Source organism: Dromiciops gliroides, chromosome 1 (assembly GCF_019393635.1).
Source record: "Dromiciops gliroides isolate mDroGli1 chromosome 1, mDroGli1.pri, whole genome shotgun sequence".
NCBI classification, from domain to species: Eukaryota; Metazoa; Chordata; class Mammalia; order Microbiotheria; family Microbiotheriidae; genus Dromiciops; species Dromiciops gliroides.
Genome location: NC_057861.1, coordinates 300,939,163 through 300,957,732, shown reverse-complemented (window position 1 = coordinate 300,957,732; position 18,570 = coordinate 300,939,163). Strand labels below are relative to the sequence as shown.

General features: G+C 36.0%; 1 protein-coding gene across 16 annotated transcripts in view; it reads right to left on the bottom strand.

Moving 5' to 3' along the window:
- The window catches only part of RALYL (RALY RNA binding protein like), an 820,624-nt gene that overhangs the window by 85,159 nt on the left and 716,895 nt on the right, over positions 1–18,570 (bottom strand). For all 16 annotated transcript variants that reach the window (XM_043977742.1, XM_043977749.1, XM_043977750.1 and 13 more), the window contains one exon: positions 11,518–11,681. In XM_043977742.1, the coding sequence (XP_043833677.1) occupies positions 11,518–11,681 (164 nt within the window). The remainder of the gene's footprint in view (positions 1–11,517; positions 11,682–18,570) is intronic.

Sequence of the window (18,570 nt, the reverse complement as noted above, 5' to 3'; positions counted from 1 at the left end):
TAATAATTGTAAAGCATTTTAGTGCAATGCCCACCACTTATTTTGGTATAAGCACTATATAAATGACATTTATCATTATAATACTCATCATCATCAACGAAGTATCTATGATGTGCCAGGCACTATGCTGGGTGTTAAAAAAACAAAATGAAATAGTCTTTGTACTTAAGGAGCCTATAGTCTATTCTGGGGAGTCAATTATGTCTCTTTATAGTAAGATACATGACAATTTTGAAGGAGAAGGTATAGTTAGGTTCCAATTAGTATGAATAATGAATCACATGAAATAGTGGCATTATTTCAATTTGCACTGCATATATCCATTGGGCTGGAACCAATTACAATATTTGACATAATTAGAATGTAAAATATTGCAAATTCAAATACATGCCACCACTTATTGGATTCATTATTTGCATTGATCTGTACCTAGTTACACTAGTCAGTCAGTGGTCAAGCAGGGGATCAAGGGTCTGGTGGTACTATACATATAAGACTGAAGCAAGGGTGTAAAAATGAGGATAAATAAGAAGTTATAGAATTAATAATATAATACATTTACTACATAATAAAAATGTAATTAAGCATCATATAATCACTAGCTATTGTTGTTGTTGTTATTCTAGGGAGTAAGGAAATTATCCCTACAGATTGGCAACTCCTTTGCCTTTTATAGTCTTAGAGAGTTGTGAGAGAAGTTAAGTGACTTCTCCAGGATAACATAGCCAGAATAAATCAGTAGTTGAACTTGCATATAGGGTCTTCTGCGAAGATGGGGGAGGGGGACCATAGCAAGAAGAACTGCCCAGGACTTCAAGTAAACTCTGTGCCCAGGCTTGCCCAAGATCCAGTGTTGGAAGAATGTATACTGGATTGAATTAAAGCTTATTGAGGTTGGATGATCAGGTATCAGGGATTCTGTAGAGGGTTAGGTAGCCTCGGAGTTCTCTTCCAAGTCTAAGACTGGGATTTTTATAATGTTAGGAATCACCATAGGCCATGCTTAAGGATCAGCTCAGAGATCCTTCTGGATGTAGTACAGGGTGGGGAAGGGCAAAGGGTAGGCTGAAAGGTAAGATGTAGTGTGATTATAGATGATCTGAAATGCCAGATTTTTTGAGGAGTCTGGATTAGTACAGACAAAGAGGGATTGTTAAAAAATTGATCAGCAAAGAAGCAATGTGGAGGGATGGAAGGGGTGTTGATCTTGTTCAATTCCTGACTCTGTGGTTTTGCAAGCTTAATAAAGTCATATAACTGCATGATGGTGTAAGGAATTTTCTAAGAGTATAAGTGGCAAATTTGTTGTGTATCTGCATATGTAGTGGTTTCTTTACTAGGAAGGACATCCCAACATTGATGAAATTACAGTTCTGAACAATAACAAACACGTTTATCAGCAGTGTATTGACACTGTGTAATTGTCTTAGGAACATAAATCTGGTGGTGATATGCAGGATAGATTAATGAGAGAGACTGTAGGTGGGGAAACCAATTAAGAGGTTACTATAATACCCCATGGAGCCAAACACCCAGAGGATCTAAACTAACAAAGCAGCAGTGAGAATAGAGAGGAGGGGACAGGTAACAGGGATAATCAGCAGGATTCAGACTGTACTTTTATAGTCATGAATTTAGATGAGAAAACACACTTTGATATTACCAAATACAAGCATACAGGAAAGGCAGCTGCATGTTAATGAAATTTGGAATTAAATACTTTATGCTCTGGACACTTCTTTTGCTATTTTTAATTTTGAAAGATCCAAAGTATGGTCCATCCACAAAGTACTCATTTTGACAGTAGGAACATTCTAGATTAGAAATATGTTAACCATTCTCTTTGTTACATGAGAGCATATTGCCTATTCACAAGCATTAATCACATAAAGACTTTATTGCATCTCTTTGCCTTTAGGCTTCTTTATTTCTATTGATATATCTGGCATAAATTAATACAAAATCATAAGACCACAGGATTTAGAGCTGAAAGGAACTTTAGAGATCAGCTAATCCAACTCACTACTTGTATACATAAGGACATCTAGTTTCATAATGAAATAACTTGCTTAATGTCTGAAAAATTATTTGAAGCACTTTTTTATTTTGGTATTTGCAGTTCTCCTTTAATAGTGAAATTTAATGTTAAGGACTACATAATAATATAATAATAATAGCTAGTATTTATATAGTGTTTAAATGTTTGCAAAGAACTTTACAGATATTATCTAATTTAATATTATCCTAAGAGTACCTGTTGAATTGAATCATCTTTAATTTTCTGTCTAGCATCATTGGTTTTTATTTTTTTTTGTTTTCTTTCAGATTGTTTTTGTTGTTGTTGTTCAGTCATTTTTTCACTTTGCTGAACTCATTGCAACCCCAATTAGGGTTTTCTTGGCAGAGATACAAGAGGGGTTTGCTATTTCCTTCTCCAGCTCATTTTATAGATGAGGAAACTAAGACAAACAGGGTCAAGTGACTTACCCAGGGTCACACAGCTAGTAAGTTTTTGAGGTTAGATTTGAGCTCAGGAAGATGAGTCTTCCTGACTCCAGACCTAGTGCTCTATTTACTGAGCTCTTTCAGGTTGTCACCTTTTCAATTAATTACAGATTGACAGCTCCATGAAGGAACAGAACTAGATAGGAACTATATGGATAAAAATAACTAGCAATTATATAGCACCTTAAGGTTTTAAAACACTTTATAGGTTTTCTCATTGGATTCTCGCAACAACCTTATAAGGGAGATGATATTATTGTTCCCATCTTAAAGAGGAGTCTGAGAGGATAAGTGACTTGCCCAGGGTCATGTAGTTGGCAAGTGTCTAAAGGAAAAATTTAACTCAGGTCTTCCTAGCTAGAAGTCCAGCAGTCTATCCTCTGTGCCACCTGGATGCTTCAGAGCAACAGAAAGAACTATGTAGGCAGGCATAAAGAAGCAAACTGAGCTTCCTTAGAAAGCAAAACTTGCCAACAATGAAGCTCTTCAAAAGTGGAATGGGCTTGTTCAGTGGTAGTGGGAACTTTTTGCTCTGAAGAGCAGATTCATCTTCAGGTAAATATTGGACTAGTTTGCCTCTGACAGCCCTGTGAACTGAAAACTATTGATATTTCTTTTATTAGATGTTAATTATATGAAAGGGAACTCTTGCCAGTGTGATGTTCTTCACCATTAAGAAACTATAGACTATATGTATAACACATTTATTGTTCTTTCTAAAATGCTTGAATGTAATCATCATTTCTGCAAAACTCATCTTATGACTTTACAGTTTAATTGAATTCAATAAAGACTGAGATGATTATTACTCTAGTTTATAGTGATATGAAGAGAGGCAAGAATACCTTATGCTGATCCATCGAAAAAGTCTTATCAGTATTCAGTGTTGGCAAGTTATCGTGTTAATTTATTTTCTCTTTATGTGGTTTTTCTCCTTAGAGGAATTTAATCATGTTAAAAAAACTTCTGTATGCTGAAAATGATGAATTATGCAAGCCACAACATTAATTTCCTCTCCTGTACTTGCCAAACAATTAAATACTGGCAAAGTCATTAATGAATAAGTAAAATGGATACCTGAAAATCTATTTCTGGTTGAACTAATCATTTAACGCTTTATAGTTTAGACTTCATAGTATGAACTCTGAGGTAATTATTAAACCCAGGCACTAGGCTAATTATGTAAAAGTCCTTTCAAATACAACTCTCAATATGCACAGAATAGTTTGACATACTCCTATGCAAATGAAGGTTCAATTATCTTGCTCTTGTTAATACTGACACTGCAAATTGTTTTTAAAAAATCTGTAGCTTTCTATTTTACTAACATAATTCTTTCCACTTTTATTACCATGAATTATGAGTTAAATATATAGAAATAAATGATGTAAGCAAGGAATAGATCTCCTTTTACATTAAATATTTTATTAAAGTCAAATACTAATACAATAGAGAATTAAAATATATACTATAAGCTTTTAGCCATTTTACAGTAGTAAATGGTCCTAGAACAATCTCCCTTGTATCTTTTACCTTTTCTTTTCCTCAACTCTCTCACTTTTCCTCACTCCTAATCTTGGAATCACATATAATTCACTAGCAGTCACCATTTCATACGTGCAGAACACTGTGTTAAGTGATATAAGATTGAAGGCTTAGAATACAACCTTAGCACTGGAGGAAGCTTCAAAGAATATCTATTTTAAATCCTACCTAGATAGATTTCTCCTGTTACATCTAAGAAAGATAAGTGTTCATTTAGACCTTGTTTGAAGACCTCTAGTGATAAATAATTCTTTTACTCCTGAGGCAGCTAATTCTGATTTTGTGTCTACCTTCAGAATCTATATCAATTAAGGCTAATCTCTCTTCCCCAAAACAATTCTTTCTCTAAATTTCTCCCTAAAATATCAGTCTTATACTCTTCTTTTGCCATTCATAGTGGAACTAAACTCCTTGAGAGTTCCTTCATTCCTTCCTTCATTCTCTCTCTCTCTCTCTCTCTCTCTCTCTCTCTCTCTCTCTCTCTCTCTCTCTCTCTTTCTGTCTCTATCTTTCTCTCATCTTTTTTCTTGATAGCAATTAATGCAATGTTGGGCAAGGAAATGTGAATGAAGACTACTTCTAGAAAGGACTTTCCTTTCTCAGTGTTCTATTTGTTGCTTATTTTTGGAGTTTAAAATTTAATTAGGTGTTTTCTTGAGGTCTCCATTTATTATCCTACTGAAATTTTTCATTAAGATAAAATAAGATGCTATCAAGAAAGCTACTCTGAAATATATTTGATATTATATATCAACTTATAATTTCACATTATATTCAAAAGCAAGAGAAATGTGGGTTTATGAAATATAAGTCTTCATCTAAATAGTAGTCAATGGAACTTTTGGAAGAAAAAAATCCCAAAAGAGAAACATTAATACAAAGGGCTATAATCAAGCTCACAATGTAGCTAGATACATTCTCACAATGCCAGAACATTAGGATGCTTAAGTCATTACTGTTCCCTAAATTTAATAATAATGATAATAATAATTTTTAAAAACCCAATAGCTAGCATTTAGATAACACTTTAAGCTTTGGAAATCACTTTCCATATGTTATCACATTTTATATTTATAACATCCATGGCAACCAGGTGTCAGTTTGTAAGTGAGAAAATTGAGACTGAGGGATATTGTTACTTGCCCAGCGTCATAATGGTAAGCAAGTATGTAGGGCAGGACTTGAACTCAAGTCTTCATAATTTCCAGCCCAGTTAATTATTCATTTCTCTATAAAACTGCCACTCAACCACATGTGCAAATAGCCTGACATAAAGTCAGTTCTTAATAAGTGCATGGTGAAGTGGATGTCACTTCAAGTTCAAACCCATCTTAGTATTTCTTATGACAGTTAAGGTATAGCTATTTCTAGAGATGCAGTACATTTCTGTGGGTAGCACACTGACTTTGGAGTCAGGAGATGTGATCCACTTTCTGCCATTCACAAGCTCTATGGCTACGGACAAATTATTTCACCTTACCTTTCTCTGAGCCTCATTTTCCTTATCCGTAAAATGAATAGGTTGGATTTTCTTCCTGTGTAACCTTGGGCACTTAAGCCATCTGGGCTTCAGCTTCTTGAAGGCAGCATAATACAGTGAAAAGATCAATAAATTTGGAGTTAGAGGATCCAGGTTCAAATTTCACCTCTTACTTAATAATTCTGTGGCCTTGGGTAAATTACTTAAGCTCCTTAGGTTCCAGTGTCCTTATCCAGAAAATGAAGAGGTTGCACTACATGGCCTCTTCCAGCTCAATGATCTATGATCCTGATAATGTGAGAGGAGGGGGCTGGCCTAGATGATCTTTAGGGTCTTTTTTGTTAGCTTGAAATACTATATAACCAAGTGGTACAGTAGAGATGGCATTGGGTCTGGAATCAGGAGGACCTGAGTTCAAAAATGACCTCAGACATCTACTTAGCTGTGTGACCCTGGGCAAGTCACTTAAATTCTGTCTCAGTTTCCTCATCTCTAAAATGGGGGTAATAATAGCACCTACCTCCCAGGGTTGATGAGAGGATTAAATGAGATAATACTTGTAAATCTTTAGTGTAGTACCTGCCACATAGTAAATGATATATAAATATTAGCTGCTACTGCTGCTGCTGCTGCTACTGTTACTATTACTACCACTGCTGCTGCTGCAGCTACTGTTACTACTACTACTACTACTACTTTTGAGCTGAGAAACTCTCAGGTTGAGGCAATGTGAGTAGAAGGAATATGGATCTATGCCTTTGTTCTGGTTGTCTCTTTTGTTTGGAATGTTCTCCCTACTCATCTCTTCCTTTTAGAACTCCTGACTTGCTTCAAGATTTTGCTCAAACCCTATATTTTGTAGGAAGCCTTTCCTGGTCTCCCAGGCTTCTAAAGCCTTCTCTACTAAGGTTATCTCCCATGCACTCCATAGGTATCTTATATGTACCTATTTATTTAGAAGTTATTTTCCCCATAATAATACAAACTTCTTGAGAAAAGAGACAACTTGGGATTTTCTTTGTATCCTCAACACAGCAGCTGGCACCTAGTAAAGCCTTAAATCTTTACTGACAGTTCAGATAATGTCTGGATTACTGTGTTCCGTGTGGTTTCCCACATTTCAAGAAAGACAATAAGCCAATCTAGAAAAGTTCTCTCAAGATAATTAGAGGCCTGAAGAAATATATGAGGAATACTTGAAGGAACTAGGGATGTTTCGTCTAGAGAAGACATGCTGCTTGCCTTTAAGTATTTAAAGGGCTGTCACATGGAAGTAGAATTAGATTTCTTCTGGTTGGTGTCAGAGTGCAGAACTAAAAGCAATGATTGAAAACTGCAGAAAAGTAAATGGGAGTTTGACATTTAGATAACTTTCTAATAATTAGAGCTTCCCAAAGGGAAATAGGTTGCCTCAGGACTTAGTTATTTCCCTATTTATATTAATCAATAACTATTTTGCTTTTCACTTCACCTTATTAAGTTAGGGATAAAAAGACAAACAAAAGCATCTCTGTCCTCAAGGATTTTTCATTTTGTTTAGGGAAGCCATATGGACACATCTAAAATTCATTTGCCCAGAGAATGTTGGATACATTTAGAAAGAGGACCTTGATAAGGTTATGGTAGGTAAGGCAAAAACTTTTGAACAGCTAATGGGAGCCTGGAGAGATGCAGACATGAGAATCCCTTTGGTGAGATCATTCCCTCTCTTGGTTTGAACTCAGATCTTATCTGGCTCCCAGTTGAAGAGCTAATTTACTCCTATGTATCCTTTGGTATATTCTCATCTGTAAAACTCCCATTTCTGTTTGCTGCTTTCCTTGGATAATTGTGTTTACTCAATATTCATGATGGTCTTCTGTGTAAGCAGTGTTAGGTGGGAAGGGGCTAAGATGGCTGGTAAAAGTTATGGGCTATGTTCATCTTTAAGGAGAAAATATTGCAAGCAGCTAGAAAAAAGGAATTTAAATACTGTGGAGCTCCAATAAGGATAAAGCAAGATCTAGCAGCTTCTACATTAAAGGACCGGAGGGCATGGAATATGATATTCCAGAGGGCAAAGGAACTGGGACTACAGCCAAAAATCACGTACCCAGCAAAACTAAGCATCATCTTTCAGAGGCAAACATGGAACTTCAAGGAGAAAGAAGACTTTCAGGCATTTGTTATGAAAAGACCTGAACTGAATAGAAAATTTGACTTTCAAATACAAGACCCTGGAGAAGCCTAAAAAGATAAACAGGAAAAAGACTTCATGAGGGATATTAAAAGATCAAACTGTTAACATTCCTATATGGGAAGATAATACAGAGGACACAGGTCTGAACTGAATACGAAGGGATGTTATGTTTTGTTCTTTGTGGGGTGTCTTATGTATGGGGTCGGATTTGGGCTTGGGGCCTCCTGGGTCCAGGGCTGGTGCATTGTCCACTGTGCCACCTAACTAACCCATAATGACATCCTTAAAATAGGGTTGAGGTGTAGGAGGAATAGACTGGGGGAGGGGGAAGGGGAGAGATGGTCTGGGGAGAGGTTGTTCACATGAAGGAAACAAGAAAAAAGCTTATGGAGGGGAGGGGAAGAGGGGGAAGGAATTGGGGAGTGAGTGAACCTTAATATCATCAGAATTGACTCAAAGAAGGACTAACATACATACTCAAGTGGGTATAGTAATATATTTTGTCCCGAGGGAGGGGAGGGAGATAAGGGGGGGTGGAGAAGAGGGGAAGGAGGGAAGGGCAGATTCTGGGAGAGAGTAGTAAAAAGCAAAATACTTCCAAGGAAGGTGAAGATGTTCTGCATAACGGCACAAGTATGAAATATTGAATTGCTTGATTTCATAGGGAGGGTTGAGGAGAGAGGGAGGAAGAAAATTTGGAACATAGAATTAGCTCAAAGACCTTAAATTCATCAGAGTTGACTCATGGAGGGAATAACATTCACACCCAGTTGGGAGGAGTAATCTATTTAACCTTATAGGAAAGTATGAGGGGAAGAGGATAAGGAAGGAAAGGTGAAAAAAAAAGGGAGTGCAGAGTAGGGGAGGGGACAGTCAGAAGTAAAATACTTTTGAGGAGGAATAGTTTAAAAGAAGATAGAAAATAGAGTAAATATCATGGGAAGGGAATAGGATGGAGGGAAATAGTTATGATGACTTTGCTGGGCTAATATGAAGAAAATTCTTTGTCAAGTTTAAGGTACTTTATTTAGGTTATGATGAACAGGATACTTTTCAAAAAGAAGCAGAAGGGGCAGCCAGGTGGCGCAGTGGATAAAGCACCCACCGGCCCTGGATTCAGGAGTATCTGAGTTCAAATCCAGCCTCAGACACTTGACACTTACTAGCTGTGTGACCCTGGGCAAGTCACTTAACCCCCATAGCCCTTCCAAAAAAAAAAAAAAGAGTGAAGCAGTAGGCTTTTAGGGGCAGCTAGGTGGCGCAGTGGATTAAGCACTGGCCCTGGATTCAGGAGTACCTGAGTTCAAATCTGGCTTCAGACACTTGATGCTTACTAGCTGTGTGACCCTGGGCAAGTCACTTAACCCTCATTGACCCACACACAAAAAAAGGAACATCCACTCTTCTAAGGGCATATGTGTTGAGTGGGTTCCATGAGAAGAGAAATCAGGAAAGTGGCTTTCTTTCTGAACCTTTCAGAGTCCTAGATTAGAGGTATCTGAGGAATGGGAGATAGATTTAATTCAAGCCTGATAATTTTTTTAGAGACTGGAGGAGAGACTGCCTCATGTTGATAGTCCTAGATCTTGACTACCCCTCATCTCAGTTGGGTTCCAGCATAGCTCTCTTTCTACTCTCTGCAACAGTGGACCAAACCTCAGATAATGTCTAGCCATGCCAACTGTGAGCTATGTCTCTATATGTAGCTCACACATCTATCTATTTTATAGAAATAAATTTTAAAAATACATACAAGGTATGGGAAATTGAAGAGATAAGATTAACTACATATTTTACTAGATTATGATTATATATTTTATAAGAGATATTAAATATATATTTGCTATATATGCACATATACCTACATATGTGTATATATACACATACATGCATATATACATATATATCAGATTAACTATATATAACTACGTATAGATGCCATCAAGTGGAGGCTTGATGACAACCTTTCAGGGATGTTTTAGAAGTACAGATTGAATCAGATGACCTTTAACTTTGAGATTCTATGAGTCAATTACTAGGCAATCTCTAAGGTCCTTTTCAGCTCCAAATCCTATGTTCCAAGCATTGTGAGTAAAGTGCTGTGCCAGTGTTAAGTCATAGCAGAAAGATGAGTTAACTTAAAAAAATAACCTCACAAACCATGAGGCAGAAAAACAAAAGAAAACGATATCCCTTTACTTTGTTTCTGAAAACTTAACAGTGAAGAGATGGTTCATCTACCTTGTCCTCAGAAATGAAAATCTGATGATAATGGTGGAGTTGTAGAGTCCTATAAGTATCAGTTCAAAAGCTCATTGTTAGTTCTAGAATAAAAAGGTACAATTTTTATTTTTTCAAAAATTACTCTTTAAATAAGTCAGTGTGGTAAACTGGAAAAGAGCACTGCTTTTGGAGTCTGATGTCCTGGCTTCAGATCTTCTGTATGACACAACCTTTGTAATTATGGGAAAGTCATTTTAGTTCTCTGGCCCTCAGTTTCCTCATTTGTAAAATAAGAGGGTTGGACTACATGGCATCTATGGTCCTTTCACTTCTAGATGTTTACTCCTATGATTAAGAGCCTAAATATGGCAAAGTATATATGTGATCCTACAATAATTTTCCAGAAATTTATATTAGTTTGATATATTACTTTTTTGTCATATCTGTGGATATCTAGTGGGTATCACAAAATCAATATGTTCAATACTTAACTCACCATTTCCCCTCCTCCTCTAGGTTTCCATCATCCTTTTAGTCAGATTCTTCTTTGCTATTTCCATACTGAGCTACTCATAAAGTATTGACAATCCTACTTCCATAAGATTTCTTGCATATATCAACTTCTTTCCACTCCCATGGCTGCGATAGCTCAGTCCCTTGTCACCTCTTACCAGCAGTATCACAAATAGTTACCTAATTGATCTCCCTGCTCCTATTCTCTCCCTTCTACATCACTTTCTCTACTTCCTTTTATTTATTTTTAATTATTATCATTATTTTACAAAATAATCTTACTAACGCATGTCTGATCATATCACATGCCTATTAAACAGCCTTAATTGTTCCCTATTGCTTCTAGTATAAAACAGAAAGTCCTTAACCTGGCATTTAATGTTGTCCCCTCTTCCCCTGCCCCACCCTCTAAATTATCTCTTTTCCAACCTCTTATATATCTCTTACAACCTCTCCACCAACATACTTTACATTACAGTCAAACTGGTCTATTTCCTGTCCCTACAGTTAGCATTCTACCTACTATTTCTTTATCTTTGTACAGGCCATTTCCCATCCCCACTCCTTCTGCACTGCTGCCTTTTAGGATTCTTTACTTCCTTCAAGGCTAAGCTCCTGTGTTCACTTCTGCCTCTCCTGATATCCCCACCAGATGTTAATGCTCTCTTCTTATCTAGAATGATACAAACTCTTTAAGGAAAAGAAATCTTTAATTTTTGTCTTTCTATCCCATCATAATGTCTTGAAAGTAGCAGGGACACTTAAAGACATTAAATTTAGTTGAGCATAGTAAGACAAATTCATTCCAAGGTAATAGTCACCCTTTAAGGAAAATTGCCATGTAACTTGTTCATACTAATGGTTTTGATGCACAAATGGCCGTAGTATGATGAATACTTTCTAATCTTTTAACTTGAAACCTATTTTACGCCCCATTTTGAATGCTATGATTTACTATTTTACCAAGTAAAAATGATGCCCTTTGGGGCTCTGATTCTATAGACATATTTTTTCCAGTGCACCACATTCATGCACTCTCTCAAAGGGCATTACAATGAAGAAAATGACTCACATTTTGATCCTGAAGAAGAAGTTCCACTTGATGTAGATTTTGATCCCCCTTTCATGGAAAAAACACCTTTGCCTCGACGAGTTGCTGTCACAGCCACACGGGGACGCTTCAGGGGTATCACTGCTCGGGGAGGTGGGGGCACACGCCCGTGGTAATCAAACAACCTTTAACAAATATAACTGGTGCTTTAGATTTGGCTTTATACTAGAATATTCAATCAATTGTAATACATACATACACACATATATACATATAGCAATGCATATTTATTTTTTATTTTCTTTATGCCTTTGTATACATATTTTTTTTCCAGGAATGTAACTTCTTAGAGGGCAACAGTTCCTGGTTACATAGGGGCACTTTAGTACATGCTTACTGGTTAACAATATACTTCTGGTCACATTGTTAATAATACCATAAGCTTTGAACCTTAGTCTTCTGACCTGTGCTGGCTGTTTCTCAAGAATGTTTTCCTCTTGGGTATTCAAATGCAATGTTGCTTAGATGCTGAGAATGAATTAGGTAATCAATAACAATAACAATAACAATAACAATAGCAACAACAATAGTAACAATATATTACATACATAGCATTATATCCTTTTCAAATATTTTCACTGTATGTGTATATACACACAAATAAATCTGTAGTGGTCCATATGTTGTTAGATTAAATTTTATAAATGGCATAGAAATATATGGAAATAAGTAATTCCCTCTCTTATGGGAACTGACAATGCTTTGATATGGTTATAATGTGCTACAAATATTCAGCATCATTATCACTTAGCATACATTAATTTTCTGTCTCTGTTTCTCTGTATAATTTTTGTGTTCATAACTTTTTGCAATGAACAGGGTAGGTATTAGTATGTTCATGTGACAGATGAATAAACAACACAGAGAGGATGCACTCAACATTTTGTCAGTGTCATACAGCTAGCTGATGAAAATGTCCTGTTAGAAAATAAAATTGGGATGAAAAATCCCTAGAAGTTTAATTGCTAATTAATGAAAATATCACCACCAGCACATCAAAAACATTCATAAGATTATCGCTGACAATTATGGTAGATATCTTTTCTTCTTGAATAGTGTAAGATAGACAAAACCCAATGTATAAGCATATCATATAGAGATGTACATTGAATTGTTATACCATTTCTGAAAGTTACATCAACAACAATAAAAGGCAGGAGGAAAAAATAGCTTATTGAACCTGGATCTTATTTAGTTGTCCAGAATGTGAAACTATCCCCCAATGAACCTGATGTATAATTAGGCAATCAACTGTAAAGATAATAGCGTTATTGATTTAAGAAATACAATGGTTACATATAACATTGTGTTCCCATTACATAGATTAAATTCTTGTACTATCTTTAAAAACAGCCGATCAATAGCAATAATCCAATGTCATGGTGAGCAGGAGAGAAAATGCAGGAAAAAATAAAAACCTTATATAACATTAGTATGGAAAATTAGTTTTCTCTTAGGCATAAAAATGAATGATACAGTAATTCCATTTTTAAAAAAAGAATCCTTTCATGATAAGACACTCTGGGGAAATTTTAAAAACATCATTACACAATGAAAAAAAGGAATATATAAAGCTAATTTTAAAACTGCCAGATAGACCTCCAAAGTACTTAGAGATTTTCTTATATCAGAGGTAAAATGTTCTGAAATAGAATAAACACATTCTGAAGAAAAGGCTGAGTAATATTTGAGAGGTAAGAAAGATGAAATGAGACAGTTCAAGAGGGTTAAGAGTCTGTGATGTCCATTACAGCTTAGATACTGTTAGCATTGTATGTGCTATGAAAGTCAATATGTTACTGTTTGGGAAGATGAGGCTAGAAAAGGTTATAAAGACCAGCCAGGTCTATCAGTCTTAAAGATAAAAAGGATCACCTAAACGCACTCCAAATTTCAGTCACATAAGGCCTTTTATATTTCAGACGTAATGAATATGACCAAATACTATTTTGCTCTCATGAAATCCAAACCTTATAGGTAGTAGGAGAGGACTGTGGAAATGACCATATATCCAAGATTCAGATCTCTGCACTGTGAAAGCTATAGGTCCCTTCAGTGTAACTAAAAAAAAATCAACTAGATACATAAAAGGATTTTTAAAAATTCCTTTTAAGCCCAGCCAATATGTATTTTGTTCTAGGAATGAAGAAGCATGTCCAGGCAAAACTCTATATTCTTACACTTCAAAAACAACTAACATTATATCTTGTAGGAGTGAGGGAAAAGAACATTACTTCCAGAACTCATGTTTGTCCAGGATTGTAAAGGGTACCACTCGAAGTAGTCGAATCTAATCTTGTACCTGAGACAGCAATTATTCCTTTTCTTTGGAGGAGAAGTATTTCCCTTAGGGTATAGTTACTGGCCATCAGAACTGAGGACAGGAACTGCTTTATTTTTGCTTTTGTCTCCTCAATGCTGAGCACAATGCCTGGCGTACAGGAGATATTTAATACATGCTATTCTTGTAGCTTCAGAAATGCCCCTCCCATCCTGAATATACTGGGGCCACCTTACAAAGGTAGTACCTCATAATTCTTCTCATCTCAAAATCAGGTTTGTGTCTAAAGATTTCTTTTCAATAATCCTGGAAGTAAGGCATGCATGATCTAGAAAGAAGACAGTAGAATTTTGGTACAGTAAATTTCTTGCCTAAAAAGATCTGGGAATATATATATATATATATATATATATATATATATATATATATATATATATATATATATATATATATATATATATATATATATATATATATGTGTGTGTGTGTGTGTGTGTGTATACACACCCATATACACACATGTATACAAATATATGTGTATGTATGTGTGTATATATATGTGACTATAAAATATGACCAGCAAATACATATATATTACATATGTGTATATATGATAAACACACATATACGTATATTTCACCACCTTGAAGGTCTTGACAATTAATCTGAGCATCATATCATTGTTTATTTCAATGGGTGTGTGTGTGTGTGTGTGTGTGTGTGTGCATTTATTTATTTGCTGATCACATTGCTAATAAGTAATTGAGAAGAAGTCCTGGAGCCCTAGGCTAAGAGAGCACCTGGCACCCTAGACTAAGCACTGTACAAAATTTAAATGAACACAAACTATTGTGATGGTTAACTAATAAACTGGACAACTACTAACTGAATGTTCTTGGTCAAATAACCTTACCTCTGTTTTACAGTTTGCTCATCTATAAAGTAAAGAGGTGGCCCTTAGAAATGCAAAGGACTCAAGTGATCATTTAAGAAAAGCAGGGAAAGACACCATGACATTGGGAATATAGTGTTACATAAGGATACCTAGGTTAGCACTCCACCTCAGGCACGTAATACTTGGGTGATCATAAGCAATTCATTTAACAGCTCCAGAGCCTCCTCCTCATCTGTAAAATGAGGATATCTACTTCACGTGGGTTGTTTTGTTGTTTGTTTTTTGGGAGGAGGGAGCCTAATGTAATTCATATAAACTCCTCTCATGAATAAATCTCATTTCCTAGAGGAAGGCTACATTTCTCCTTTATGGTGCTAGGGTTGTTCATGAGGAAGTGATTCTCTAATATAATCAACTAGAGCCCCTATTGTTATCTCACCCAAGGTTATGGGCTAAGAATTGTTTCATCAGTCAGTGTTAAATAGCTTTTAGAAAAGGGTATTTATGACAGCTAGGTGGCACAATGGATAGAGCACCAGCCCTGGATTCAGGAGGACCTGAGTTCAAATCCAGCCTCAGTCACTTGACACTAGCTGTGTGACCCTGGGCAAGTCACTTAACCCTCACTGCCTTACAACCCCCCCAAAAAAAACCCAGCAATGAAAACAAACAACAAAAAAGGGGAATTTACAAGGTGGCACAGTAAGAACTGTTTGCACAAAAACATACACCCAAATGTCTATGACTTACTCCACTAGAAGTACGCACAGAATCCATGGGTAAGTGGGCTCAAGCTTAAAGGACATGTGGAGAAGAGGTTAACTCATATCTCCTGATATTGAACATTCCTTTATCCCATTTGTGGAGTGTTCAAAAAGTGCTCTCAGGCTTGGTGTAGTTTCTTTACTGGGTTTCTTATAGAGCCAGGAATCTATGACCAATCTGTCTTTGACTCCTAATATAGACATTTTTGTCATCTGATTTGGGGACATGACTAAAATACCAATGGGAAGATTTGAAGTTCAAAATCCTTTGGCCCCTTTAAAGCTCTTAAGATCCTCTTCTAGTCAAAGGTGGAGGAGGGCAACAAAATCAGGTCAAAGTTGAAGGTAAGGTCTCTCCTCTCCACTTCTCTCAAACTAGCACCACACCTTCACCCTCAATCCACTAGGTCTTTCCTCAGTGGCTCAGGAAAGCCACTCTTTCTCCAACCTCTTGAATGACACCAGTTCTAAACTAGTTTTATAGATGACCCATGAATCACGACTAAGATTCTTTGGTCTATTTGATCCTTTCTTCCTATGCAATGACATTCCAATGCCAAGTACATTAACACTTAATCTAAAGCCTATTATTCAAGTTGATTGGTTGATTGGGTATCTTATCACTTATTTTAAGTGGGGTGAAGTAACTTGATTGAGCAAATGCATCAACCCCACTCTTACTTCTCCCCCAAATTTTTGACATTTGCCGTTCTTATAGAGTAAGACTATGACATATGTTGGTGGTAACTGACCAATTCATAAGGTGGGAGAAGTATTTTTAAGTATATGTTCTTTCTGGCAATATCGATTTGGACGAAGGCAAAGACTTTCAAAATATAATACTTAAAGACATGTTAGCTTTTTATTAAGCTAAATATTAAGAAGTCTAATACAATGCTTTATCATATTTAAGAAGACCTACAATTTGAATGTTTCAATCATACCCTGGTGAACATGTTAGGTACATTGAGAACCAGAATGAAAATCTCAGCACCACTGACATATGACTTTCCTAGTATATGTGTGCAATTCTACCAGGAATGATGCCACTGCCTTTACACTTTGTTTGCTGGTGTCTTGGTATCAGTCATAACTGCTTTTTTGTTTTTTGTTTGTTTGTTTTTTTAGTGAGGCATGTGGGGTTAAGTGACTTGCCCAGGGTCACACAGCTAGTAAGTGTTAAGTGTCTGAGGCCAGATTTGAACTCAGGTACTCCTGACTCCAGGGCTGGTGCTCTATCCACTGCACCACCTAGCTGCCCCAATAACTGCCTTTTGATTTATGTTTTGGAGTCTCTGAAGAGATTTATATAACCAATATATCTCTCAGCTGAGAGAGAAGACAAAGGAAACATCACCCACTACAACTCTGGCCCAGAAGAACATTATACTCAAGTTCATTGTCAAGACCTTCATGGTGGTAACAGATTTCTACTGCCAAATCTTGGTGTTCATGGGACACACAAATTGGTAGATGGAAAGCCACTCCATGTATAGCAGTGGAGAGACTGGACAAGTTGTCAGTTTACAAAATAGTCCCAGAGGATGGTGGCAGCCTTGAAAACACTATTCACTGAAATAATTGATTGCCATTAGGTGAGTTAGTTGGACTCTTTGTTGCACAAATTGAAACTGATTGACATTCAACTGATCAACATTCACCTCTGCAGATGCTAAGCCAGTCTTGGTTATCAGTATCACCTGTCAGCCTGACAAGTCTGTCTGACCCATACAATGGCTTAGAAAGATACTTCCAATGGCTTTGCAAACTGTTGAACTAATTTAGCATGATTATTACTTATTGTTTTGCAGTGTCATTCCTTGCCACAAAACCAATACCAGGGTAAATAATTTCATTTCCTATATATTTCATACAATTTATTCAATAAACTGATATATTAGTTCTAGGATGGATAAGGAAACAACCTTATAATCACCAGCTGGTGATTTAAAAAATAATTTATACATATATTCTGTCATTCTGAAAAGGGCAATAATTATATATTTTAAATATATTGGTGTAAATTTTGATAATTATAATTTTGAAGTTGGTTTTAAAATTCTCAAATGTACAAAAAATTCTTAAATGACTTACACAAAGTCCTATAAGCTCAAAATTACTCTGGGACTCTGTATAAGTCATGTAAAATTTTTTTCCCCTTAAAAATCAAAGTATTAAAGTCATGCTTCAAAACCATTTTTATAAAAATACACATCTGACATATTTGAAATATATTTATCAAGCTTTTTTGGTCATTTTCTTTTTCTTTTTCTTTTTTGCAGGGCAATGAGGGTTAAGTGACTTGCCCAGAATCACACAACTAGTGTCAAGTGTCTGAGGCTGGATTTGAACTCAGGTCCTCCTGAATCCAAGGCCAATGCTTTATCCACTGAGCAACCTAACTGCCCCCCCCATTTATCAAGCTTTTAAAGCTTATTAAGCTTAAAATTGAATTAAGACTTTTGGGAGATCCTATATAATGAAATTCAGTTGGGTCAAATGCTAATTGAAATGAGTATTAAGAAACATACAGTGCTTGTTGTTATTGTGAGAGCTCAACACACACTGATACTCTGTAATCAATGATCTGAAACAACTTTAACTTGACCTAAGGGTTTTTCATTCCCTGAAATTACATTGGCTTTGCTCTTGTTTTTAATTAATATGAGAACACAATGGTTCTATAACTGAACAACTGCTCACTTTAATAAATCTAACTTTGTAAAAGTATTTCAGACATGGTGGTGGTTGTTTTTCTGTTAAGAAAACAATTTGGTGCTCACTGACTACATATCATCTTTGCTGATATCAGTGGGGAAAAAAGGTTCAATTGTATTTGGTAATATCATAGTAATTGAAAACACTCCCTAGGGCTCAAAACATTTTAGTTCTTTAGATCAATTTACTTTATTTGAGTGTATACATTTTAAATTACATGCAAAGGCTTTCCTTTACAGTTATGCATTGGAAGAAGAATATCATAGTTAGAAGGATCCTGAATTTGCTATTTACTACTTGGTAGACCTTGGGAAAGCTAAGTTGAGTCTCAGTTTTCTCATCTGTAACATAAAGGT